This window comes from Grammomys surdaster, unplaced genomic scaffold (genome assembly GCF_004785775.1).
Source record: "Grammomys surdaster isolate TR1022 unplaced genomic scaffold, NIH_TR_1.0 125671, whole genome shotgun sequence".
NCBI classification, from domain to species: Eukaryota; Metazoa; Chordata; class Mammalia; order Rodentia; family Muridae; genus Grammomys; species Grammomys surdaster.
The window spans coordinates 1166251-1181514 of NW_021620508.1; the positions used below are offsets into that span (position 1 = coordinate 1166251).

The 15264-nt window shown below is 44.0% G+C and overlaps 1 protein-coding gene across 2 annotated transcripts in view; it reads left to right on the forward strand.

Moving 5' to 3' along the window:
- LOC114639027 (zinc finger protein 14) overlaps nt 1-13735 on the forward strand; it is a 47915-nt gene extending 34180 nt beyond the window's left edge. The window contains exons 3-4 of one of the 2 annotated variants that reach the window (XM_028787694.1): nt 7159-7285; nt 11379-13735. In XM_028787694.1, the coding sequence (XP_028643527.1) occupies nt 7159-7285; nt 11379-12742 (1491 nt within the window). In that variant the 3' untranslated portion in view covers nt 12743-13735. The remainder of the gene's footprint in view (nt 1-7158; nt 7286-11378) is intronic. The other variant, XM_028787695.1, reaches the window with a different exon arrangement.
- The last annotated feature ends 1529 nt before the right edge of the window (nt 13736-15264 follow it).

Consider the following 15264-nt stretch of genomic DNA (forward strand, 5'->3'; position numbering starts at 1 on the left):
ATGGAATTCCAGTTTTATGGCTAACCTCATAATCCTTAAAAAATGTCTGAACTGAGGAACTAATATATGCGGGGCCATTGTCCATCTTAATAGTTCTAGGAACTCCCGAATAGGCGAAGGCTGCTCAACAGTGCCCCTTAACATTCTTAGCCTTTTCTCCACCGTGAGCCGATACAAAGATCAGGCCACTAAAGGTATCTACAGAAACATGAACAAAGGATAACTTACCAAAACTATTTACATGGGTAACATCCATTTGCCAAACGTCATTGGGCATGAGACCACGAGGATTAACACCCAAGTTTGGAACATGAATAAATGGGGCACATGCTGGACACGAGGAACTAATCCTCAGAGCCTGCTCTCTGGTACAGCCAGTATGAAACTTTAGGCTCTGGGCATTAAGATGAAATTTGTCATGCAATTGCTGAGCATGAGATACAGCAGAAAGGGAAGAATCTTCAGCAACAAGCATGCATCTCGTGTGCTGATCTGCCAAGGAATTCCCCTCACTAAGGGGACCTGGGAGGCCTGTATGACTTCGTATATGTCCAACATACATGGAATTATTCCTCTGCCATAAAAGCTTCTGTGCTTTATTCAAAACAAAGGCTACAGTAGAATGGGGATCGATAAAAGGAGCAATTTCTAATTTTTTTATGATATTCGCCACATAAATACTGTCAGTAAAGATATTTAAGGGTTCAGTAAACAAACCCAAAGCTAAACAAAGGGCTTCTAATTCTATCTGTTGAGCAGAGGCCCTGTAAATAAAAACCTTTTCTACTATTTTATCAAAAACAACCACAGCCATTCCCGAAGAAGATCCATCAGGGAAAACTACTCTGGCATTAGGAATTGGGTCCCGATATACTATCTTAGGAAAACAAACAGGGTGCATTTTAAAGAATTGGACCCTTTTATCTGGAGGATAATGATTATCAAACTGTGCTGAGGTATAGCAAGCAAACATTCCCCAGCCTTCATCATTACTAATTAGATAACTTAATTGCTCCTTGGTATAGGGAAGAATAATTTTTCTAATTCTAAGGCCAAAATACTGTTTGGAGACCCCCTCTGCCTTCAGCAGTAATTGTAAAATCAAGGTAGGATAACCTGAAACAATCCTGCGAGGAGAAGCTGGTGAATGAATCCAATAAAGAGGGCCCCCTGCCATAATAAGGCAGTGGGAGCAAATTGAGATGGGAAAACCAGCAGCCACAAATCTTGATGATAATCTATACGTTGTAACATAGTAGAGGATAAGGCTTCTTGAAACCTTGATAAAGCAGCTCTGGCTTCCTTACTAAGGACCCTCTCAGAGGTAGGGTCGGCATCTCCTTGCAAAATATCAAAGAAAGGCTTAAGTTCCCCTGAAGACACTCCAACCGAAGGTCGCACCCAATTTAAATTTCCTAATAGTTTTTGATAATCATTCAATGTTTTTAATTGATCTACCCTAATTTGAACCTTCTGAGGACGAACCCCTTCTTTTAAAAATTTATAACCTAAATATTGATAAGGATATCCTATTTGAACCTTCTCAGGAGCAATAACCAACCCAGCTTTCTTCATATCTCCCTGTAACTTGGCATAAGCCATCAATAGCTCTTCCCTTGGGCAGCTAATAATATATCATCCATATAATGAATGATATAACAGGAAGGATATAGCCTTTCAACTGGCAAAAGGGCCTGGGCCACAAACATTTGGCAAAGGGTAGGACTATTAGCCATTCCTTGGGGGAGGCATACCCACTGATACCTTAATGCAGGTTCCTTAAAATTTATAGAAGGTATAGAAAAGGCAAAGCGCTTACAATCATTAGGATGCAATGGAATGGTGAAAAAGCAATCCTTTAGATCTACGACAGTAAGATGCTATTTACTTGGAATGGCAATAGGGGAAGGGAGCCCAGACTGGAGAGCTCCCATAACTTCCATGGTTTTATTGGCCTCTCTAAGGTCCTGCAGCAACCTCCACTTACCAGATTTTTTCTTTATCACAAAAATTGGAGTATTCCAGGGTGATGTGGAAGGGACCAAATGTCCAGCCTCAAGTTGCTCCTTTACCAAGGAATGGGCAGCCTCCAATTTCTCTTTAGGTAAGGGCCACTGTTCAATCCATATAGGCTGATTATCCTTCCAATTAATAGGAGGCGAAGTAACAGTGGCCCTTAGGATAAATTTGAACCACCTAGACCAGTTCTATCACCCCTTTTCCGTGACAGTTCCTCTAAAACTGATATGCAAGTAGATTGACCCTGTTGCTGCTTACCAAGTCCTTGACCCTCTTTCCGTCCCCAGCGCTGTAGCATCCTTTGAGGGGTAGCCATTTGAGTAGTGAGAACGGCTCCCATAGCCTCCATAACATCTCTTTTCCACAAGTTAACAGGCAAATCGGCAATAATATAGGGCAGAGAAGTACCTGAATGGCCTTCATTATCGGCCCACTTTAGATGATTCACACTTTGCATTACTGAGGGTGAGCCACCAATTCCAGCCACTCGTGTTCTCGCCAGTTGGGCAGGCCAAGAAGAAGGCCAAAATTGTTGAGAGATAACACTGGTATCTGCTCCAGTATCAAGCAAGCCCTTAAATTTCTTTCCAGAGATAACTAGTTCTAATTCAGGGCGCTGATGTAACTCGGCCGTCCAAGAAACAGAGGCTGAAACGGTACTGCCAAATCCTTTATTGCCTCTGGGTGAATGAATGATCTTGTTGGATCCTTTCAGCATAGGCATCAAGATTAATTGAGCTATCCTTTCTCCCAATGGTATGACAAGTACACCTCGAGGGCTGGCTACCATGATTTTTATTTCCCCTTGATAATCTGAATCAATAACCCCAGGAAACACTTGAATTCCTTTTAAAGCTATGCTGCTCCTCCCTAAAATCAACTCCCAAGTGTTCGGGGGGCAATGGTCCAAATACCCTGGTAGGTATAGCTTGCACCCCCAATTCAGGAGTTAATATTGCTCGGGCAGAGGTGCAGAGATCCAATCCTGCACTCCCTGGGGTGCAGTAGAGGTCTGCAATTGAAAAGGATTGTTGCGCCGGGCAGTGGTGGTGCACGCCTTTAATCCCAGCACTTTGGAGGCAGAGGCAGGCAGATTTCTGAGTTTGAGGCCAGCCTGGTCTACAGAGTGAGTTCCAGGACAGCCAGAGCTATACAGAGAAACCCTGTCTCGAAAAACCAAAAAAAAAAAAAAAAAAGGATTGTTGCTTTGTGGAACAAATTTGATGGCATTGGCCAATGCCCCATATACATTTTCCGGAACGTGAGGCTGGGCCCTGAGACCGTTTGCGACAAAGGCTGGCCTTGAAAATCAAATTTTGATCTACAATCTCCGGCCCAGTGATATCCTTTTTGACATCGGGGACATTCGGCTGCGGGAACTCTCTCAGTATTATTGACAGATCTATTCTCTCCTTTACTAGGACATTCTCTTTTAAAATGTCCAGCTTGGCCGGGCAATGGTGGCACATGCCTTTAATCCCAGCATTTGGGAGGCAGAGGCAGGTTATTTCTGAGTTCAAGGCCAGCCTGGTCTACCGAGTGAGTTCCAGGACAGCCAGGACTACACAGAGAAACCCTGTCTCGAAAATACAAAAAAAAACAAAAACAAAAAAAAACCCAAACAAAACAAAACAAAATGTCCAGCTTGCCTACAACCGAAGCATTTTTTGTCTGAAGGAGATCTCCTCAATCCTTTATTTAAGGCAGCAGCCAGCACCTGGGCCTGCACAAAATTCCCATCAATCTCTTTGCAAATTTTCAAATATTCATTAAGACTTTTGGACTTATGGGGCCTTATAGCTTCTTGGCAGTATTTATTGGCATTTTCAAAAGCCAATTGTTTAATCACTGGCATAGCAGAATCCACATCCCCCCAAAAATTTCCAGCTAATGCCATCAGTCGAGCCACAAAATCTGAATAAGGCTAGGAAGGTCCTTGAAGGACTTTGGTTAATTGTTCCCCTGCAGCTACATTGGGAAGACGGCCCCATGCTCTCACAGCTGCAGTGGCAACCTGAGCATACACTCCAGGATTGTATTGAATTTGGTTATGCAGAGCTTCACAGGCCCCAGTACCGGTTAACATTTCTAGGTTGACCTGGGGGTTGCCAGCTTGGGCATTGAGTCGTGCAGTTCTAATACATTGCTCCTGATATTCACTCCTCCAGAGCAAATAATTCCCCCCTGAAAGAACAGCACGACACAACTGTTGCCAATCACTAGGAGTTAAATTCATAGCAGTATAAGAATCTATCAAAGCCTTGGTAAAGGGGGCCAAAGGGCCATAAGATGCTACAGCCTCCTTCAGTTGCTTTAATTCCTGAAAGGTCAAGTGTTGGCAATAAATTGCCCAGGATTAGCAGGATTAGGCACCTTAACAACAGGATAGGCACAAAGACACTCCCTTCTTTGTTTCTGAAAAATCACCCCTTTAGTAACAGGGGCCTCCTCGGCCTTCAGTTCCATCTCACCCTGCCACCATTCCTCCCAGGAATCCTCATACACAGGTGGAGCCGAAGGGGAGCAGGGCTCCGCAGGAGATGTGCAACCTCTTAAGGATTTGAATCTTAACATCTTGGTTTGTTTACCTTGTTTTTCCTGGGATTGCAGCCTCTCCCTCTCTTTTCTCCTCGAGCCCACTTCCTTTCCTCCATCGGCCTCCAAAAGTTCCTCCTCCTCCTCCTCAGAAGAAGAATCCCCCGATGTAGATGAAGAGGAGGAAGAAGATCCACATAGGGACTCCCTAGCCAATTCCTCCTGAACTTCTCCAAGAGTTTTCTTAGCCTCCTCAATTTGTTCCTTAACCAATTCATTTTCACTGACAAGGGCATCCCTAACCAGTTTCCAAATGCCCCAAACTGATTTCTTAAGGACTAAAGGGCCATGGCGATCGGCAGTGGCACGAAAATCACCTGTTACCTTTTCCCAGTCTTCCAGCTTAAAAGTGCCGCTAGCCACAAACCATGGAGAGAATTTTTGTACTTCTTTCATAAATTCTTCAATAACCCTAGCTTTAACAGCGGTTCCCCGCTGAGCCAGAAGAGTAGATAGTTGCTTAGCCAGCAACTCCTTATTATGTGCCAAACCCATGGTGTTTACTTACCCCCAAAACTTACTTTTGGTCCATGCCCAATGCGTCTCCTGTCTTAACGCACACCCTGGAGATGGCCCATCAGCAATCGTTCTCTTCTTCCTGATCTCGGTGGAACCTCCACTTGTCAGCTATGCCAGCATAGCTGACTGAGTTCCTTGGATTGGCGGAGGGCTGAGGGCGAGAGAAAGAAAGACGAGTCATCTGGTAAAGAACCAAATGCTATATTTTCAACTGCATAGCTCCCTTTTATACTCCCCACAGAACAGGAACACAAACAGGAACAGGAATAAAAACAGGAACAAGGAACAAAACAAAAACAAGGAGAAACACTTGGCAGCCTACCACCCAAGCTTCGATTTCTCCTTGAGCAGTCTTCTCAGGGGAAATGCATAGAGACGGGGGACCGGGCACAACAGCACAGGTGCAGAGGGTGGTGACTCACACACGTAGAAGTCAGTATTTTCTTTTTTTTTTTCTTCTTCTTCTTTTTTTTTTTGTCGAGACAGGGTTTCTCTGTGTAGCCTTGGCTGTCCTGGAACTCACTCTGTAGACCAGGCTGGCCTCGAACTCAGAAATCCGCCTGCCTCTGCCTCCCAAGTGCTGGGATTAAAAGTGTGCGCCACCACTGCCTGGCTAGAAGTCAGCATTTTCATGACTTAACTGTAACTCAGAGAAGATGTTCAGCGAGACCTAATAGGCGGGGTGGGGTGGGGTGGTTAGAGACACTAAACAATTGCTACGTGAGTTTTCTGATGTTATGCCAAGTTCAAACATCTTAATTGTCTGTTTGTTTGTTTTAGGTAGGGTCTTACTATGTAGCCATGACTGGGTTTGAACTCACTATTTAGACTGTGCTGGGCTTGAAGTCACAGAGATCCACCTATTTCTGCCTTCCAAATGCACGCTGAAATATCTAAATGTTAGAAGGGACATTAGATACAGCTAATGCAGCCAAGATGAGATCAAGTTTTCAGTAAAAATTTGAAAGTTAAGGAATTGATTATATGGACTGGAGAGATGGCTCAGGGGATAAGAGCACTGACTGCTCTTCCAGAGGTCCTGAGTTCAAATCCCAGCAACCGCATGGTGGCTCACAACCATCTATGATGGGATCTGATGCCCTCATCTGGTGTGTCTGAAGACAGCTACAGTGTACTCACATACATAAAATAAATAAATCTTAAAAACAAATAATTTAGCTGGGTGGTGGTGCACGCCTTTAATCCCAGCACTTGGGAGGCAGAGGCAGGTGGATTTCTGAGTTCGAGGCCAGCCTGATCTATAGAGTGAGTTCCAGGACAGCCAGGGCTACACAGAGAAACCCTGTCTCGAAAAACCTAAAAACCAAAACCCAAAAAACCCAAAAACAAATAATTAAAAAAAAAAAAAAGGAATTGATTGTACTAGGGAACATGTTTGAAATAAAACCTGGCTTTGAAATGAGCCCGAGCCAGTGTGTCTTTTATATTTTGTGGTGTATTTGGAATGAATTTTTTTTGTAGAAAAGTTTATGAGTGGGTCTATAAAGGGAAAGCCATGTTGCTGTAGAATTATAACGGGAACACATCGTGTATATAGCGTGTAACTGCTGTGCAGTGGGTTCATTTGTGGGTCTCATCATATTCATTCCCAGAATGACAGATCTAATCTTGGGCGGCAGGCTAGCTTAGAAGACAGTGATGAGGATCTGACATGGTAGAAGGAACTGGCTGTTGTGTGTTGTCCTCTGACCTGCATACGTGTGCTACGGTACGCACATGTGCACACACTCACATGAAATAAACGTTTATTTTGAAGGCTTGGTTTATGTGCGTGTGCAGGACGGTATAGGAGCATATACCGTTGCTCTACTTCTGAGACACTGAGATTCTTGCTGTCTCTGTCCCGGTTTTACTGTTCATCCCCGTGCTGTTTGTATGCCGTGGGCTTCCCACTCTGCGTGTGGTAGTGTGGTCCTCCCTCAGTCTCCACTCTCTCCTTAAAATAAAGGAAGAAGGAATTTGCTCATTTAGGATCACAAGTGGTTTGTTTGTTTTTTCCCCCAGGGTTTAGTGACGTTCGGAGATGTAGCTGTGGATTTCTCTCAGGAGGAGTGGGAGTGCCTGGACCCTGCTCAGAGGACCCTGTACAGGGACGTGATGTGGGAAACCTACAGGAACTTTATCTCACTGGGTGAGTTTTTTACCCCAGCAGATTAGCTTTGTCTCCAGGGCTAGCATCCTTCGTTTTTATTTTCTGTTCGGCTGACTAGAAATAGGTGTTTCCATTTAACATCCTGTCGTTTTGGCCTAAGGCGCCCTTCTCACTTTCTTCAGACTCTGATTTCTGGCTTCCTTTGTGCTCATGTTTCCCTAGTATCTGGGTTTGATATGGCAGAAGTATTTTCTACAAAAGCAGGGTTTATACTGCATTTGTGCCCAGAATTAATGTAGACACTTCCCTCTTCTTGCTGATTTCAAAGGCAATGAATGTGGGCGGATGCAAACTTTTTTTTAAAAAATATTTATTTATTTATTTTATTGATGAGTACACCGTAGCTGTCTTCAGACACACCAGAAGAGGGCATCGAATCTCATTACAGATGGTTGTGAGCCACCATGTGGTTGCTAGGATTTGAACTCAGGACCTCTGGAAGAGCAGTCAGTGCTCTTAACCACTGAGCCATCTCTCCAGCCCCGGATGCAAACTTAAAATTCAAGGAAGCTGGTTCTGGTTCTGGGTAGCAGATCTCTGGTGTTCTTCCTGCTTTACATCTGAAAGTTAAAGTCTGGCCTGGTGCTGTAGCTCAGTGTTAGTGTACTTGCCTAGCGTGAGTGTGAGTGTGTCTGTGTGTGTCTGTCCTGGGTTCAATCCACTGCTGCAAAAATAGTTAAACATCCAAGTGGGCTGAAGAGATGGCTCAGTGGCTAAGAGCACTGTCTGCTCTTCCAGAGGTCCTGACTTCAATTCCCAGGAACCACATGGTGGCTAACAACCATCTGTAATGAGATCTAATTCCCTCTTCTGGTGTGTGTGACAACTCACTCAGATACATACAATACATACATTTTTTTAAAACCCTAAGCATTTTGTATTTTCCAGTAGACAGATCTACTAGAAAGGGCACTGTTTCTGGACTTCTTTACCAGAAGATTCCTACCCTCTCAGCCAGTGAGTACCGTAGAAATCATAGCTAAAGCATATATGTTCTGAGTGCTGTACAGTTACTACATCCTCACAGCTGCTCTGAGAGAAGTAATGTATCATCTTCATCACGGATGAGAGCACTTCTGCACAAGGGGCGGGGGCCGAGGAGATGGCTTTGTGGGTAAAGCATTTGTGCAGATGTGAGGGCCTGAGTTCAAGTCCCCAGATGCCTGGAACCTGGGGCAGGAGGTACATTTGTAGTCCCCACAGTGCTATGGAGAGGTAGGAGGGAGAAACAGGAAAATCCATGGAAGCACTCAGGACAGGTAGCCTGATGAACTCAGCAATGAACAACAAAAGAGACCCATTTCTATCAGTGGAAAACTAAGACATGGCCAAGCCTGCTCAGTCAGTCAACAGGGTCTCAAGGGAGGGGGTGAGGTAAAGAAAAAAGACACAATCAGACAACATTATAACATGACTCCAACAGGTGCTGAGGTGGGTTTATGTTTTTGTCCAGTCTGTTTTATATCTTTCTAGGTACATGCAAAGAATAGGGTCAGTGCTAAGGCATGAAGTAGTCAAGGAACAAACAAGGCATAAGCAAAGGTCCCATGGTATTCAGGAACTTACCAAGATGATCAAGATCTTAAGCTTACTTCCTTGTCCTAGCTCAATGTTTAATTCTTGCCAATATCCTTGAAACGGCACCAAGAGCTCTCCACATCTCCCCCTTTTGTATTTATAAACCAGTCTGCATCTGTCTTAGGTTGTTCTGATGAGAATGCCTTCCTTACCTGTCATTGAAAAGGTATTATCCAAAGCAATGCATTTATGTCTTAGGTTGGTAAGACTCTTCACAATCTTACCCATCATTGACTGCCAGCCTGTTAAACTAGTGGGTCTGTCTGGGGATCCATTTTAAGTTTCAAGCCATGTATTTTGGTGGCTAACATATTGATGTTGTTAAAGGCAAGTTTTATCAAAATTGGCAGGAATAAAAATATTCCCAGGACAAGAAAGTCTAGCATGATCAAGCTATATATGCTATTCTTGAAGCTTGACCAAGATTACTGATTTTAAGCTATGAATAATTTTATCAGCAATATGCACAGCATCAAAACTCAGTGGAACAGCATTCTTTAAATTCATAATCTTGGTATGTGAAGTTAAAATATCCAGAGAGGTGTTAGAATTATGCCAAATACTCTGCAAGTGTCTTTGAATTTTCTCCCAATTAAAGTGACTGTCATTGTAAATTTTAGAAGTGACACAGATCCTTTGGTATTAGTGTGACACTCGAGATGGCTTTTTAAACTCTGAACTTCCTCTCCAATAATTTGAATAGTAGCATAAAGAACATCAATTTGTTGTTCCAAATGCCTATCTAAATCTTCCTGAATACTCAGAGCATTAGTAACATTTTTTGCTAAATGATTAACAAAAGTGGCTGTCTATCTTCTTACATCAGAGCAATTTCAGAAGCAGTGGTGCTAGCTCTTAACATAATCAAAGCTTCAGTACCAGCAGTAATCAAACCCACTACCCTCGTTCTTCTGCTTAAAGCCTGATTCATTTCTTCCAGTATTTGTAAACCTATTTCAGAATACCAGGGTTCAGAATAATTTATAGGAATCAAGTAGCCCTCATCCCTACTTATTTAATGAAGCCCAACCTTTGACCCCGAGAAGCAGATAGTGTTTCACCATTTTAAACAAGATCAACAAAAGAGACTATATGGTTATCTGTATTAATGTAAAGATACTATACCACAAAACTCAACATCCATTTCTGATCCAAAACAGGCAAAACAACCAACCTCCTTGTAGACTGGGTGTGTGTATGCCTGTAGCCTGTAGCCTGGAGGCAGGAGGATGTAGGCATGGCCTCTCTTGTTGGTCTTAAGGTTTCTTCTGTGTGTGTAGAGGAGAAAGTATTCACGTGTGAGGGTATGCGTGTGTGTGTTGTGTGCATGTTCATGTGTGTGCATGTGCGTGTGGAGATAGAGATCTATGTATGATACCTTCTTCAGTGGTATTACTTTAGATTTTGAGACACAGCCACAGCAAACCTGGAACTCATTTATTGGGTAGAGTGACATGCTAGCAAATCCCCAGGGTTCCTCGTCCTCTGCCTGCCCGATGCTGGGATTACAGAAGCATACTGCCACCCCTGGTTTCCTACCTGGGACTATGTACTGCATGCTCAGTCAGCTCCTCAAGGCCTTCCTCTATCTGTCTATCTGTCCCTCCCTTCTTCTGGTGGCCCAGAATTCTCAGAGCTCCACCTGACTCTGTCTCCTGATCACTGGGATTAAATGTACTACCATAATTGGCTACAATTTTTTTTTTTGAGACAAGGTCTCCAGTATCCTAGGCTGGACCAGAACACACTGTGTATCCAAGGGGGATCTTGAATTTCTGATCCTCTTGCTTCCACCTCCCTGCTGGGATTACTATAGTCAGGCACCACCTCTGGTATCTATCTATCTATCTATCTATCTATCTATCTATCTATGAATGAGATGGAATCTCTTATGTTGCCCAGGCTGGCTTCCAACTCTTTGAGTCAAGTAATCCTTCTCCCTTAACCTCCCTGGCAGCTGGGAAAATAAGTATCTATCATACACAGTTCAGCTTTCTTCTTAGAAATGACCTTCCTTTGTAGCTCAGGCTGTCCTGAGATTGTGTAGCCCAGGCTGACATCCCCCCGAGTGTTGGGATTGCAGCCTTTCTTGGTCTTATTTTCACGTGTGCTGTCTCTGCATCTCAAACAGGGCCTTAATTTTTATTTATTTTAGTATTCATGAAGTGAGCTTTGGCCACAATGAATACCTTTATTCCCTTGACAGAGCAACTATAGTATTGTTAGTGTTTTGCTGATAAAGCTGTGTACAGTTGTGTGGTAACTCCTGCTGTTTTCCCATGAACTTAATTATTTTTGGTGCAGGATTTTATGTAGGATATGGGTTTTGGGGCATACATAGGTAGTATTTTTTTTTTTTTCAGAAATGCCTGTTTACAGGAGGTACAGTCTATCACTTAGAGTCGGCATTGCTTTAGGCCCTGTTATCTGTCTATAGAAGTTTGCTTCCTTTTGGAACACGGAAGCAGTGTGTTTCTTTCTTGTTCTCTTTCAGATTTGGAGTCCAGATTCAAGACTGATACTTCATCTTCAGACAAGGACATTTGTGAAGTGTTTTCATTACAGTGGGAGTTGATGGAGAAAATTAAAAGCCTTAGCCCTCAGGGTTCTGGTCTTAGTGATGATCGGGAAGGTAAACACAAGACTGAGCTACAAAAGGAACCACAGGAGGGTTATTTTGGGGAGTTGAAAATTACCTCTGAAAAAGTCACGTATGAAAAGCATAGTTTCCTTTCTGAGTACCAGAGAGTTCAGAATGGAGAAAAGTTCTATGAATGTAAAGAGTGTAGGAAGACCTTCATTCGCCGCTCAACGCTCAGTCAACACTTGAGGATCCACACCGGCGAGAAACCTTACAAATGCAAGGAGTGCGGGCAACCCTTCAGACAGCGGGCGCACCTTATCCGACACCACAAACTTCACACCGGTGAGAAGCCCTACGAGTGTAAGGACTGTGGGAAGGCCTTCACGGTGCTCCAAGAACTCACCCAGCACCAGCGACTTCACACTGGTGAAAAGCCGTATGAGTGCAAGGAGTGTGGAAAGGCCTTCCGGGTACATCAGCAGCTGGCTCGGCATCAGAGGATTCACACCGGGGAGAAACCCTATGAGTGCAAGGACTGCGGGAAGACCTTCAGACAGTGCACACACCTTACCCGACACCAGAGACTTCACACTTCTGAGAAACTGTACGAATGTAAGGAGTGTGGGAAAGCCTTCGTGTGTGGCCCAGACCTTCGAGTGCATCAGAAAATCCACTTTGGCGAGAAGCCCTATGCATGTAAGGACTGTGGCAAGTCCTTCAGAATATGCCAACAGCTGACCGTCCATCAGAGTATTCACACTGGGGAGAAACCCTACAACTGTAAGGAATGTGGGAAGGCCTTCAGATTGAGGCAGCAGCTTGTCCGCCATCAGAGAATCCATACCCACGAGAGACCCTATGAGTGTCTGGAGTGCTGGAAGACCTTCAGTAGTTACTCCCAGCTGATTTCACATCAGAGCATTCATGTCGGCGACAGACCCTATGAGTGTGAAGAATGCGGGAAGGCCTTCCGGCTGCTCTCACAACTCACCCAGCACCAGAGCGTCCACACGGGCGAGAAGCCATATGAATGCCAGGAGTGTAGAAAGCCCTTCCGGCTGCTCTCTCAGCTCACCCAGCACCGGAGCATCCACACGGGCGAGAAGCCGTACGAGTGCAAGGACTGTGGCAAGGCTTTTAGACTGTATTCATTTCTTTCTCAGCACCAGAGGATCCACACTGGTGAGAAGCCCTACAAATGTAAGGAGTGCAAGAAGGCCTTCAGACAGCACTCACACCTCACCCAGCACCAGAAGATCCACAGTGGGACCTGACAAGCCTTCAGCTGTATACCAAGTAGTAACATGTCAGGAAATCCATTTTTCAGAATAATTTATTTTGTGCTTCTAAGCATAAAAAAGACTGTGTTGCTTTAAAAGCTCACCACCATCCTCACTTAAATGTTACATTCTTCACCAAATTCCCATGAAAGAATATTTGATGAATGTAGGGAAATGTTATCACCTATATTTAACCACTCTCTTCCAGTGTGACACTGGACAGAACCCTAAGCATTAATGCTTTGTTTTGCTCACTGTCAAAATGGTGACAATAGCACTTACACGTACTAGTTATTGTTATGTAACAAATTAATAGAAAAACAGATTAAATAATACACATGTATCATCTAAAAATTTCTATAAATCAAGAGTCCAGGTATGCCTTAGTTGGGTCTTTGAGGTTTCAGCTAAGGCTGGCCCTCATCTGGAAGCTTAACTAGAGAAGGATCCACACCGAAGGGAACAGGTTAGGTACCTGAGTTCCTTTCTTTAAGAGCTGATCCATTGGGATTCTCAGATTCTGGAGGGCCATTGGCTGAAAGGTGGGTGAAGCTCCCGGCGTATTGACTGTCCCAGTGTGGCTGCCGCTCTGATGGGATTGCACAAGCCAAGAAAGTTGGCTGCTGGCAGCACGGAAGCCAGCCAGCCAGACTGAAGTGATAATCTGTGCAGTCTAATCACAGAAGGAACGTCCGGTCATTTTACCACATTCTACTGGTTAAATATAAGTTACCAGAGCAGCTTACACTCCGTAAGTCTCATGAAATTGAATACTGTGAGGAGGCTGGTGAGCGAGGACCAGGTTACAGCCCACCTGCTGTACTGTACATCAGCACTAACCTAAGGATGAAGTAGTTAACACTCGATCAAAGTCATGGTAGCATGTGTCCTAAAATAATGTCTGTAATTCTTACTGCCAGTATTGTCAATTCCTGTGAAAGGAAGATGATACCATGAAAGTAATAAATGTAGAAATGCCTCCTTTCACATCTCCACATTTATTTATTTATTTAGGTTTTTTGAGACAGGGTTTCTCTGTGTAGCCCTGACTGTCCTGGAACTCACTCTGTAGACCAGGCTGGCCTCGAACTCAGAAATCTGCCTGCCTCTGCCTCCCAAGTGCTGGGATTAAAGGTGTGTGCCACCACTGCCCGGCTCCCATGGGAACTTTAATTAGGCTGAATTTTTCATTTCCGGAATGATTTGTTTGCCTTTTCCTTTTTTAAAGCATTATTTTTATTTTATATGCATTGGTGTTTTGATCTATGTATGTGAGGGTATCAGATTTCCTGGGACTGGAATTACAGTTTTGAGCAGCCATGTAGATGCTGGGAATTGAACCCAGGTCATCTGGAATAGGAGCCAGTGCTCGTAACTACTGAGCCATCTCTCCAGCCCCTAGTTTGGCTTTTTTTTTTTTTTTTTTTATTATATGTAAGTACACTGTAGCTGTCTTCAGACACCCATATGAGGGCATCAGATCTCATTGTAGGTAGTTGTGAGCCACCATGTGGTTGCTGGGATTTGAACTCATGATCTCTAGAAGAGCAGTCAGTGCTCTTAACCACTGAGCCATCTCACCAGCCCTAGTTTGGCTTTTCATAATTCTATTTTATTGAATCCTTTTCTATTTTGGGTTGACATCCTTATTTTCTCCCTTTGTTCTTAGTTTGTTTAAAAGAGTAATTTGTAACTATGTCAATTTCTTCCAAATCGTTTTCACTGGGAGCCGTCAGTGTGGGTTTGGTAATGTTTTGAGAAGACATGTTATCTTATTTTCTGTGTTTCTGCTATAGGACTTAAACATGGGGCTGAAGTGTTTTCCTCTGAGGGGCTGGTCTTTAGGGCCAGAACTCTAGCCCTGGTTTCCCCTGAGGTCACATACTGTCCTTGGTTATGTTTGGTCTTGTCTGTTTCTTGTCTGCAGCGTGTGCTGAGGCTATGGAGCTCTCTGTGCACTTTATCCCAGGCCACCTCAGGCTTCCTCTATGGATCTGCAACTTCCACGGCAACTTTTGGAACACCCTGTAGACCTTACTTAGGTCCTAAGCAGTCACTTTTTGTTGGGACTTCACTGATTTTGGCAGATACAACCTCAATTCTCCATACACCAGGGCAGCAGAATGTGTCCCCCAGAGGTGGTCATGTGGTCTCGAACCTCTCACCTGTCACCCTTGGTAATAGTGGAAGTGTGGCACTTCCCGACCATGCCACAGTCCATCAGGCCAGTAGCTTTTATACTTTCTTGCTACGTTGTACAGCTTGTAAGCATGGCTCCTTGGTTTTGCTGAATGGTCTTTAAATGAAAAATCTCTATTACATCCCTCGGTGCTTCTATATAGATGTTATCTGCTTCTGTTGTTCTCTCAATGACTCTAACACACATAAGATGAGAGAGAGCAGATATACTGAGGACTAGGTCTGTCCTTGGCAATCCCACACAGTGGACAGAGCTGTAAGAGGAAGTAAAGACTGTACATCACCCACGTGGAATCTGAGTTTGGTTTTACGACACC